The following is a 12800-nucleotide window of genomic DNA, read 5'->3' as shown; positions in this document are numbered from 1 at the left end:
GAGAGAGAGAGAGAGAGAGAGAGAGAGAGAGAGAGAGAGAGAGAGCGAGCGCAGTTCCTGGTCAGTTGCCAGTATCTGTGATATCCCTGCTTTGGGTTTCTTGCCATTGTTAGTCACCAACGAGTGCCCCTCTCACAGCAAAAAGGAAGCCGTGTCACTGTCCCTTATCTCCGATGCCTATTGAGGAGATCTGGCAAATTTTTTATGTAGAAGATGCAGGGGAGATGTGTGTAGACATTGCCACTCTCTCTTCAAGCTATCTAGCATGTTTTTATAGGATGTTATTACAGGAGGGGGGAATACCCAGGGGAATAGACAGGGCATCAGGAACTTAAAGGAGTGAAGTGAGCTTTGAACACGGTGATGCTACAGAGCGTTGGAGTAACAAGCCCCATCCACTCTGTCATGTTTATATTTTCTGCCACCAGGAAGTCTTCATTTCTTTCTCCTTTTGAATAAATAAAAATCTGAGTCCATAACTGGGGTTCCCCGGATGACTCTCTCTGATCCAACTCTCACGTCTCACTCAGCAAAATTAATCACGGCTATGAAATCTCTGTGTATGTTTTTCCTTTTACTACCTATCCACACACACCCAGTCATTTAAAAAAATAGTTTGCAGTTTTAAACATGAACACAGTGCCTCTGCTATGCAACTTGCTTGCTCACCCTCTATATTATACTCTGAGCTACATCCATATGGATGGATGTAACTCTAGTTACAGTCTGGGTTTTGTTTGTTTTTTGCCCAGCGAGGAGATGTGGGCTTACCTCACAAAACTGCTGATGGTGTGAGTGTGTTTGCTGGGACAAAGAGAAAAAATGTTGGCAGAGTATTAAAGAGCATGCTGGGATGCCTTCAGGGTTGATCTTCTTCTTTGTGTTTGAGGGTGGCAGTAGGTACAGAGAAGTGGGGAGGGCTCCATCTCCAGCAATTTTCTGCATTGAGAGGCTTTTCTCATCAGAGACCTTTGACCTCCGAGGTCCTAGGTCAGCTACCATAGCAGAAATAACAAAGTCTGTTCCCAATGATCTTCAGGCCTAAATTTCCCAACATTCGTTTTCTGTGGCATTTGTTTCTCCTTCATATTTATCTCCAAGATTTGCCAGGTCAGGATGTCTTCTCTTTTCTTACTTCAAAACACAGTATCATTTACCCTGTTCTCTCCTGCACCACGAACCCTACAGTCCACTATCTCACTGCTCCCCACCCTCCCCGCCCCCACTCTACAGCTTTCCTCGCTGTAATTTTAATAGCAGGTCTTATTCAAAGTTTTTAAAAAAGATTTATTGTGTTTGTAGTGTGTGTATGTGTGTGTGTGTGTGTGTGTGTGGTGTGTGCACATCATGAGCTCTCAGAGCGAAGAGGACACTGTTGAATCATTTGAAACAGAAGTTACAAGCATACATATATGTGCATACATACATGTATGTATGTATGCATGCCTCAAATAAGCAACCAGGGTTCAGAAGCTCTGATTTAGGCACCTCCTTCCCATATAACTGGAGACGTGTAAGACCTCACAAGTGGATGAGGCAAATGCCCTGTCCAATGTCATTTAATCAGTCCATGGAGAGGTCTGATTTGTGCTCTTTCTTGAGTCTTATGATTTCCACTGAGTGTCCCCTTTAGTTACTTCTGATTGCTGCTTGACTCTAACTCATTACGGCCAGATTTCCCACTAAGCCGCTTAGCTTTCAGCACTGAGCAGCTAACAGTGTTTCCTGAACGAAGAGCTGCACTTCCTTCTGCTTACTCAAGCTGACATCCATTTTGTATTTACTGTATATCACCCTTGGTACCTGCTCCCACCACTAAGATAGGGAGAGACTTCTGGGTGTTAAGATGCCACCATGGAGGCCCACAGTGGAGAGAAACCAAGCCTTTTGGCAGAAGTTTGAGGATTGCAGTTTGGTGTTGGGTAGAGTGATTGTGGCTGGAGTCTTGTCAAGTTGAATGGGCTGTGCCATTAAACTACAGGTCCAGATGGCAAGACTGGATGGGCCTGCACACTTCTGACTTAAATTTTATAGACAGTTGTGGAGAGTAAATGAATGACTCAGAAATACTGGAATAGACAAGATCACTAACCCTTTTTCCTAGGAGTGGGTTATGCTTAACAGTTCTGGTTCAGTGGTTCAGTTCTTGAGAAATTTTGTCCTGAGAGGACAAAGTCCAGGGACCACAATTAATGTGCTAGAGGCTCAAGCTCTTTTGAATTTGGACAATACCACAAAAGAAGCCAGCCTTATAGGGTTATCCAGCTTTTTGGGTTCTCTGGTTCAGACTGTGTGAAGACCTGTCATGGATTATGTATTATTTGGTAGTTTCCAAGCTGGGAACATGATTCATGGGGGCACCACAGAACTAAAGAACTACCCTGGACTTTACATGGCCCGGGGTGGTGGGTGAACACACCGTGTGTCTAAAGCAATGGGTAATGTCTCCACTCTGTCTGTCTACTTCTCCATGCTTTTTACTTGCACTCTCTGCTCTCCTTTCTACCTCAAGCAATTGAAATACCACTTCTCTTACCTCACCCCAGTCCCCATCCTGTGTCCTAATCTGCAGCCCCCTTCTAATATTTATTTATACCTAGTGTGTGTTTCTGTGTGAGTGTGTATATGAGTGTGCGTATGTGTGAGTGTGAATGTGTGTGTGTGTGTGTGTGTGTGTGTGTGTGTAGAGGTCAGAGGACAATTTACAGATGTCACATCTGTCTCCTAGGGATTAAAATCAGAAGGTTTGGTCAAGTCAGGCTTGATGGCCTTTACTTGCCGAGCTGTCCCATCAGCCCACAGTCTTCTGTTGTTTTTGGTGGTCTTGGCAGTGGTGCAGTGCTGGAGCCCAGTACCTGTCCGTGTTAGGCAAGCTCTCGTTAAAAACTCCATCCATGCCCTTGCCTCTACTTCTATAACTACAAGAACAGTAATGATTTTAAGAGCTTGGAGGATAGAGATTCTTAGTCAGGGCCCTACTTTGTGGACAGATACAAGGACAGCATGGGAGGGTCATTACAGCTGTTCCTCAGCCATCTCTCTAATGACAGCATTCTTGCTTACTCCATCCCAGTCCTCTCATACCTTGCTGCAGCTAGAGCCATGTGAACTGTGTAGACCCCACATGCCTGGAGCATCTTCAGTGTACTAAGCCCTGAAACTTAGTTTGACCTCTGAGTGGGAGAATTTAGTGAAATGGGTACACCCAGGCTGCTGCAGGATTGAGATAGCATACACGGCAGTGGCAGTTCTTTGATAACAGCTGGCTACAGAGTAGCTATCAGTCGATGATAGTAATTCTTTCAGGCCCTTCGTCCTGTGAAAACCACTGACCCTTGGTAGGAACTTGCAATCTGTACTTCCGATTTGAGTATACTCTTACGGACGATCTTTTGGTTTATTTTCTTCAGGTAAAGAAGCTCCTTCCAAGGACCCACCTGCACTGACTGAGGACACGTCCTCACTTGAAAACAAGGGAAAATGTTTCCTGCCACAGAATATGACTCAAGGTATCAAAGTCTCAAAGATAAGTGCAGTTAAAAAAAAAAACTATGCAGAATACTTCAGGAGCTTCCTGGTCTGTCCATCTGCATTCTCCCTTCTTGCCCTAGTCTCTTGTTACCTCCAAGTGCATTTGTGTGTGTGTGTGTGTGTGTGTGTGTGTGTGTGTGTCTTTATCATATTAGCATACTCACAAACCTTCTAGGCTCTTACTCAAAGCTCTTTAGAATCTGGCACAGGTCAGGAACTCCATATATAATTTCTGGATTAGGGAAACATATAATTGATTAGATTTTTAAGATGGTAGGGGACAGGGTTAAATCTAAAATAAAATGTACATTCAACATGATACCTCAAAGAGTTGTTTGTATGCAGTTGGTGTTCAGAAAATGTATAACAAAGACACAGATTGAGAAATGGATGTGCAGAGGACCTGTTTATATTGTATATAATGCTTATTACGGTCTCTTACACATTCTAGATTCTGAGTAGATATTGCTTAAATAAATGAATAATAAAATGAAGACTTGCCTGTATAGAATGAGATTGAGACCTGAAAGATTGGTAGAAGGCATCTGGGTAGAAGGCATCTGAGTGAATATTTTAGAAGCAAAATATTTTAGAAAAGATTTGGGAATCAACATTATGGAAAATATTCATCGAATGAGGGTCTCGTAAGGTCGTCTTTCCTGACACTTCAGTGAAACCTGCAAAGAGACAATTCTCACTAGAAAATGCTATAACTGAGATGAACCTTACAGCAGAAACCAGAGGACAGGCAGAAGTGTAGCTTCTGTAATACGGTAGTAGGGACCTGTCTTAGTCAGGGTTTTGCTGCTGTGAACAGACACCATGAGCCTGTCTTAGTTAGGGTTTCCATGCTGCGGAGGGACACCATGACCAAGGCAACTCTTTTAAAGGACAATACTTAATTGGGGCTGGCCTACAGGTTCAGAGGTTTAGTCCATTATCATCATGACAGGAAGCATGGCAGCATGCAGGTAGACTTGGCACTGGAAGAGTCTTGACCCAAAGGCAGCAGCAGGAAACTGGCTTCCATAGGTAACCAACAGAAGGGTCTCTTTCACACTGGGCAGATATTGAGCATAGGACCCCAAAACCCACTCCCACAGTGACACACTTCCTCCAACAAGGCCACACTTCACTCCAACAAGGCCACACCTCCTAATAGTCTCACTCCCTGTGGGCCAAGCATTCAAACACTTAAGTCTATGGTGGGGGACAAACCTATTCAAACCACCATAGGACCATTTTTCTTTTCTTTTAAACTTTGATTGTTCTGAAACTTGCTACATAGAATAGATTAGGCTGGCCTTGAACTCACAGAGATCCATCTGCCTCTGCATTCCTAGTGCTGGGATTGAAGGTATGCACCACCACACTGGGCTTAGTGAGAGCCCATTTTGAGAGCAGATCCTGTGTCAGGAGGTCTGACATGGTCCCCTTCTTACACAGTCTCTTCTGTATGGCGGTACCCAACCTACTACCTATCAGATGCGAAGCAGAGTCTCAGGAGGGAAGGTGACTTGACTGTCATATACTGTGTGATGAGGAAGAGGCTTAACTCTTGTTTTTTTTTTTTTTTTAAAGGCAGGGTTCTCTAGAGGAACAGAACTAATATAAACAGGGTTTATATATATCGGGGCTGTGGTCCAGTTAGTCCAACAATGGCTGTCTACTGCCATAAAGTCCAACAATCCAGTAGTTGTTCAGTCCATGAGGTTGACTGTCTTAGCTAGTCTTCAATAGATACTGGGATCCTAAAGAAGTAGACTTTAATGCCAGGGAAGGAATGGGCTTGCTTGTGAGAGAGGGGGCAAGCAGACAGAAAGCTAAAGCTTCCCTCTTCCATGTCGTTTATATAGGCTGCCTCCATAAGGTTATAAAGGTCTGGATTTAAGGTGGATTTTCTCACCCCAAAAGACCCAGATTCAAGGTCAGTCCTCACACTAAAGATGATTTAATTAAGAAAAATTCCTCACAAGTATATTCAGCCACTTGGGTTTTAATTAATACAGATCTAGTCAAGTTGACAACCAAGAATAGCCTTGTCCTGTTTGTAACCATCATGATCCACACCCTTCCAAAAAATATACCTTTACTTTTGACACAGGGTTTGTGAAAGAGTACCATTTTGTGTATTTTTAAGGATACAAACAGTGTTAATAGATACAATTATCATATATATATGATATAAATATAATGAAAATGCTAAGCTTTTACTTTTAAAAAATTTATTACATTTACTTGTGCATCTGTGTATTTTTGTATGTGTGTGGACATGCACACCAGGATGTGGGAATTGGTTCTCTTCCACTACGTGTCTCTCAGGGATCAAACTCAGGTCATCAGGCATGACAAGCCATCTTAGCAATAATGAGAAAAATCTCGCTCTCGGGTCACCTGCTTGACATTTGTAAGCTTGAGCCATCCCAGAATACCCCTTGAATAGCCATCTGCCATTCTAGAGTGGCAGTGAAGTCAGCATTTTGCCTTATTAGCGCATGAAAGCTGATGAACACGGGGTATCATAAGGTGAAACCCAATCTGCAGGCTGAGCTTGCAGGAAGGTCACAGTGTGGAAGTGGGAGACTTGTTGCTAGCTGCCAACCTTGCTTTATGCCGGACGACCTCACACAGAATCAGTACATTATTCGGATTACTGGCTAGCTTCCAGAAAGATTAAAATAGGATACAATGTGCTTCCGTCTTCACTGGAGTAAAGCGGACTTACTGCCTCGTGTGGTGATTTCTGGTACTACAGGGTCCCACCTGCGCAGAGGTGGTGCTTTCAATAGCAACTAAAATCTCGAAGATCTTAGGTTTTCTCCGTTTGGTATACACGGGTTCATATTACCATAAGGAAAGTCACTCTGAGGGTACCACCAGTGGGGAGCAATGGCTTTGTAAGAGATCCTAAGAGGGAGTTTGCATTAGGTTTTGGAAGGCAGGAGAAAGATGTAGTTTGGCAGAACAGAAGTCTTAGTATCAACTACTGTCAAGATTAATAGTATTATCAGATAAAGACAGTATTATCAGATAAAGACATTGGTAAGCCATAATTTTGGGTGTGTTGGTGGTAGGGAGCGGGTGGGAAGCCTCGCATGTATTGAACATTTAATATGGGCCAGGAACTAAGAAAAGATATGTATATATGTATAAAATTTAAAAGGACTCTTTCAGCTGGGCGGTGGTGGTGGTGCACACCTTTAATCCCAGCACTTGGGAGGCAGAGGCAGGTGGATTTCTGAGTTCAAGGCCAGCCTGGTCTACAGAGTGAGTTCCAGGATAGCCAAGAAACCCTGTCTTGAAAAAATAAAAATAAAATAAAATAAAATAAAAGGACCCTTTCAAGTCGTGTAACAGATTTTATCAAAACCATTTTTCTTTCCTTTTAAAAATAATTCCTCTCTCATATAGAGCACATCCTGACTGGAGTCACCCCCTTCTCCTTCCAGCACCTGCTCCCCCTCCCTCACACCCAGATCCACTCCTCCTCCTCTGTTTCCCTTCAGAAAATGAAGGTCTCCCAGGGTATCAACCAAATATTATCAAGTGGTAATAAGATCAGGCACCTCCCATCATATCAAGACTGGACGAGCCAATCCACTGGGAGGAAAGGGGTCAGAGACAGCCCTGCTCCCACTGTTAGGAGACTCACAAGAAGACCAAGCTACATAACCATGAGATATATGCAGAGGGCCTAGGTGAGTCCGACACAGGCTCCCTGATTGTTGGTTCAGTCTTTGTGAGGCCCTGTGAGCCTAGGTCAAAGCCATTTATCTAACAGGACTATCAAGCATGCAGAGGTGGTTAACTGCTCAGGGTAGCACAGTTATTAAGGGGCAGAGCTAAGCCCTGAACTTGAGATGCTGAGGCTCCTCCCTTGGCTTCTTGTTTGTGCTATCACTCATCCTGCAGGTTGGCATGAAATAGGGCTGCCAGAGGGAGGCTGGGAAGACTTGCCAGATGTTAAGGGATTGGGTGGACTAGAGGCAACACAGGCCAGAAAGGATCTGAATGGAAGAAGGAGGAGGAGGAGGAGGAGGAGGAGGAGGAGGAGGAGGAGGAGGAAGAGGAGGAAGACTCTTGATGCAGGTCCCTTGAACTTGTGTAGGAGCTGACCTGCAGCCACAGACAGCACTTCCAGCACCTCTATGTTAAAAATGGGCCTTTCATAGGGTGGAGTCCAGGCTATCTTGTGGGCTGCACCTGCAGGATAGGGGTCATTTCTATAACCTGACTTCGGATAAGTTGGGAGGAAAAGAGAGGTTTCTGTGAATCCAGCCCAGGGCTTCTGTTTCTTGTGTTGGATTATTATTAACAAAAAGGGTACTTAACATCTGAAGAAGCTATTTCTGAAAGGACAACTACTGCATCAAAAGAATATCCAGTGTGGCCCCTTCTGACACCTCCAAACATGTATGCAACTGGATATCACTGTTTCTTGATTCTATGATAGGTTCTTGTATCTACAGTTCTTTTCTCCGTGGAAAGAAATACTGGGCTGGGTAGTTTTATCAGTCATCAGTCATGAGAACAGGAGCTAACTGTACTCTTTGTGGTATCCACAGATCTAAACAGACTCTCAAGGAGTGTTTGTTAAAAGAACACACACTCTGAAGAAGTTAAAGATGGGCCATTAACATCTTCCTTGGTTGTCAGGAGAAACGTTAATAGTAGAGCAGGAGAAACATGCCGGGAATATGTGTGTAGACAACTTGTCTTAGAGTTTTTATTGCTGGGAAGAGACACCACGATCAAGGCAACTCTTATAAAGGAAAACATCTAATTAGGGCTGGCTTACAATTCAGAAGTTCAATCCATTATCATTCTGGCAACATGCAGGCAGACATGGCCTTCAGTATCCCCATAAGCCCCGCTCTGAGTTCTTGCTTTCTTTACTGTGTGTCCAGCCTGGCATCTCTGTTCTCTTTCAGACTTGGTGCTCTCATTCTGTGTGAAGAGCCGTTCCAGGAGGTGTGTCAACGCAGCCTTACAGGAAGCTGCACGGAGGCGGCTCTGGGCCCTGGAGAATGAAGCCCATGAAGTCCATGCGCTGTTTAAGGTGAGCAGGGATGGCTGGCTCTTGGATATTGGGTCCCTAACAGCAAGGACTTTTGCCTGGAACAAAGTCCCCAGAGAGTGGGAGTGATTACCTTCCAATTCTCTGCCTAACAGGAATGTATGAGCTAAGCTGGAGAAAACTTGTGTCCTGTCGACCCTTCCTTACCCCTTGCCCCTCCCCCACCCCACCTCTCCTCACCCACCCCCATCCAGTCTCCTCTCTCTCCCCGTCCCCCTCTCCCCATCCGTCTCTCCCCCACCTCCAAATTTTGGGCAAGTTGCTTGAACTACACAGAATGAGATTGTTTCCAGCTACAGCCTCAGAAGTGTCTTTTCCTCCCTTAATGTGCCCAATTTGAATTCTGTTTTGTTACTTGGCTACAGTATTCATATATTTCCCACTGTGATTTCATTTTTTTTTTTTCTTTTTTTTTTTTTTTTAAAAAATCAAGGGATAAAATATGTATTTAGACATATTAGTAGCGTAAAATGTATGCTTCAACACACTTATTGATAAAAAGTCCGAAAATATTACTACACTGAATTCAAGGGTGTTCGCAGGAACCTGACATAGAAATTCTCTAGAATAACATTTTAGGAATTTCCAAAAAGAGGGAAGAGTCAAATAGGAAACAGCTTCAACGTAATCGACAAAGTTCAGTGCTTGCTCGCCCACTGTGATTTCAAAATGCACAGTTCACTCATGATGTTTGTCTCCAGAACATTCTATCCACTCTATTACTCCAAATTCAATCTCTGTATCCAGGAACAACTGTCCATTTGTCCCCCTTTCCTCGAGGTCTTGATGAACATTAAGCATATGTTTTTAAAGAATTTATTTTTATTTTTTGTACATTGGTGTTTTGCCTGCCTGTATATCTGTGTGAGAGAGTGCCGATCTTGGGGTTACAGAAGGACTGAGCTGCCATGAGGGTGCTGGGAATTGAGCCAAGGTCTTTCTGAAAGAACAAGTCCTCTTAACCGCTGAGCCCTGTCTCCAGCCCTGAGCGTGTGTTTTTAAAGTAACAATATTGCCAATGAAAAACCATAACTATAAATATTACGATGGGAGGAACAATGCAACAAATTAAACGTTTCTCATAGTGCATAGATAATATGTTTACTTGTATTTCCTTTTTTTTTTTTTTTCGGTTTTTCGAGACAGAGTTTCTCTGTGTAGTCCGGGCTGTCCTGGAACTCACTCTGTAGACCAGGCTGGAACTCAGAAATCTGCCTGCCTCTGCCTCCCAAGTGCTGGGATTAAAGGCATGCGCCACCACTGCCCGGCCAAACTGTATTTCCTATTACCAAACAATGAGAGTCACAAGTGGAGACAATTTGGTGCTGTTGGTGGTGGGGAATGTAAGCATTGCTTTACATAATACGTCTAATTATTTTCATAGTTTTCTTAATCTGGTACAGATTGAAAGGAGAAAAGTGCTATGGCCGTCACATAGCAGTGTAGCAGAGTGGCTGGCCGTTTTTAGGAGAAGGCAAGGCTACACTTGTAGAGAGCTTGGGTTTGTACATGGGTATTGGCAGCTGCTTCATATTTAGTAGCTAAAAGTGTGCATGTGTGTGTGGATGTGTGCTTGTGTGTGCATGTTTTTGTGTGCATGTGTGCATATGTGCATGTGTGTATGTGCATGTGTGTGCATGTGTGTGTGCATGCACACGTGTGTGCTCGCATGCACACATGCGCCTGTGCAGGCCACTGTGCTCAGGCATGCAAGGAGGCTGGAGGGGGACATCAGGTGTCCTGATCTTTCGTCTCACTCCGTTGAGACAGAGTTTTTACTCTCTTTGGAGCTAGGCTGATGGCCAGCAAGCCCCAGCAACCCTCCAGTCTCTCTCTGCCCCACCCCTCAGTACTGGGGTTACAGGTACAGGGGTTACACCTGGCTTTTTTGTTTTTGTTTTTTATTTTTATTTTTTTTTGGTGTGGATACTGGGGATCTAAACTCACGTTTTCATGCTTAAGCAACAAGTGGTTTTACCTATTGAGCCATGTCTCCACCCCTGGGCTTCTAAATTTGATCTTATTCTAATACCTGGACTTTAGGAATTAAAAAGAACAGCTGTTGGTGACTTTGATGAATTTCCGTTTAATTAAAGTCACCTTTTCTGTGAGCAGGAGCAAGATGAGGAACAGAAGGAGGAGCAGAGGAGGAGCAGGAGGAGGAGGAGGAGGAGGAGCAGGAGCAGGAGGAGGAGCAGGAGGAGGAGGAGGAGCAGGAGCAGGAGCAGGAGCAGGAGCAGGAGCAGGAGCAGGAGCAGGACTTGATAGCGAGAGCTGTCTGTTAGGTCATATCTTGAACCAAGTATGTTTAGGGTGGAGGCTGAGGCCTGGAGTTGGCTGCATCCAGTCAGGACTCTACAGCTTACTCACTGTAGGTGACCCTGGGCCAGTTACCTCACCTCTCTGTGTCCACATCTCTTTGTTTACAAAACTGGGGCAACGGAATGCTATTGGCTCCATGGTACAATTAATCATAACATCCATCCTTATTTAGTGCATGCTCTAGAGAAAGCACACCGAGTCCATTAGGCAGGGTGCTGTACTTCGTCTTTCTTATAAGACGTGGTTAGATGTTACGAAAGCCTGCCTTAGAATGGATTAAATACCATGATTTAACTCTTTTCAGGGGACTATTGCAAGGGCCAAATGAGGTGTTGCTTATGAAGATTTGCCTTGCAATGGCCTGATATCTGAGAAATTCTCTATAAACTATTTTGTTCCCCTGAGTGGCCCTTCTTGCTCACGGAATCTATACAGGCTCGGGATCTGGGGCTTCGGAGTCTCTGGTGCTAAGGGGATATCGATTCTGACTCTGCCGAGCTCAGGTTCTTCTTTCAGATTTTCTTCCCCTTACTCCCTAAGGGCTGAGATTTAGCAGTTGCTCTCAATGGCAGGCTCTGGGGTAGGATGCTCAGACCATTACTCTGAACAACCAACAGAAAGGCTGAGCGGATACAAATGATGCTGGATTCAAGCCTTTGCTCATAGGTTTCTTCTTGTTCTACTTAGGAACACAAATTGGCGAACTTACTTGGAGGTTGTTGAGTGGCTGAATTTTAGAATAGAAAATGCAGGTGTCTGGAGAGATGGCTCAGTGGTTAAGAGTACTGACTGCTCTTCCAAAGGTCCTGAGTTCAATTCCCAGCAACCACATGGTGGCTCACAATCATCTGTAATGGGATCTGACGCCTTCTTCTGTCATGCAGGCATACATGCAAATAGAGCGCTCATATAAATAAATAAATAAATACTTAAAAAAAAAGAAAATGCAAACATTCTCCACTGAAATTGTGCTTCTTAGAATCACTTATAGTGAAGCAAGCCAGAATGTGCATAAAGATTTATCTATTGTAGTAGATATCCCACCGCCGTTTAGGGTATTAAAATTGTAAAATAATCCAAATGTGAATGGATGGCATTTGTAAGCATTAACAATAATGTAGGCTGCTCACTGATGCAAGAGATGGTTTACACTACGACATGCTGCTTAGCAACAACTTGTCCATTGTGGAGTAGTGCTGCATACTCATGTGCATACTTACGTGAGCCCCTCACACTGTTACCCCAGGCTGACTTGCTGCTCTTACAGGATCTCTCTGCAAGGTTGGTGAGTGTCCAGTCCCAGAAGGACCAGTTTCTCATCACCTTCAAGACCCTGGAGGAAATCTGGAAGTTTTCCACGTACCTGAACTTAGGTATGCCCTGGGTAGGTAGAGGAGAACATCTGTCTCAATCTGTTGAAGTAATTATTTAAAATTGGCTACTGGTTCAGGCCAACTATCTAAGCTGCAGCAGCTCTGCCTAGATCAGCCGCCATGTTGCATGGCCAGAGGCCAGTGCGTGCAGTAGCTAGAACTGGCCAGCCAGAAATACCAGCCCTGCCACCACGAGACACCAGCATGGGAGATGGCTCTGCCAATCTTCCATGCTGTCTCTGCAAGGCTGGGCGTTGCTCAGACCATCCCACCATTCACGTGGGCCCAGTAGAAAGATGAGACTCTAATGCTTAAAGATTAATCAAGACATATATTTGGTAATGATCAGTAACAAGATACCCATATAATCAGAAGTGTAACCCAATACCCAACCTAGATATACCAACTACCTTTGACTGCTACAGACACGTGAACATCCGCCTCCATCTCCTCTCTCTCTCTCTCTCTCTCTCTCTCTCTCTCTCTCTCTCTCTCTC

General features: G+C 44.3%; 1 protein-coding gene across 1 annotated transcript in view; it reads left to right on the top strand.

Moving 5' to 3' along the window:
* The window catches only part of Sh3tc2 (SH3 domain and tetratricopeptide repeats 2), a 63006-nt gene that overhangs the window by 2587 nt on the left and 47619 nt on the right, over positions 1-12800 (top strand). The window contains exons 2-4 of the mRNA XM_028774242.1: positions 3411-3509; positions 8463-8590; positions 12198-12303. Coding sequence (XP_028630075.1) covers positions 3411-3509; positions 8463-8590; positions 12198-12303 — 333 coding nt within the window. The remainder of the gene's footprint in view (positions 1-3410; positions 3510-8462; positions 8591-12197; positions 12304-12800) is intronic.

This window comes from Grammomys surdaster, unplaced genomic scaffold (assembly GCF_004785775.1).
Source record: "Grammomys surdaster isolate TR1022 unplaced genomic scaffold, NIH_TR_1.0 239, whole genome shotgun sequence".
NCBI classification, from domain to species: domain Eukaryota; kingdom Metazoa; phylum Chordata; class Mammalia; order Rodentia; family Muridae; genus Grammomys; species Grammomys surdaster.
This window is presented reverse-complemented; position numbering and strand designations above follow the sequence as displayed.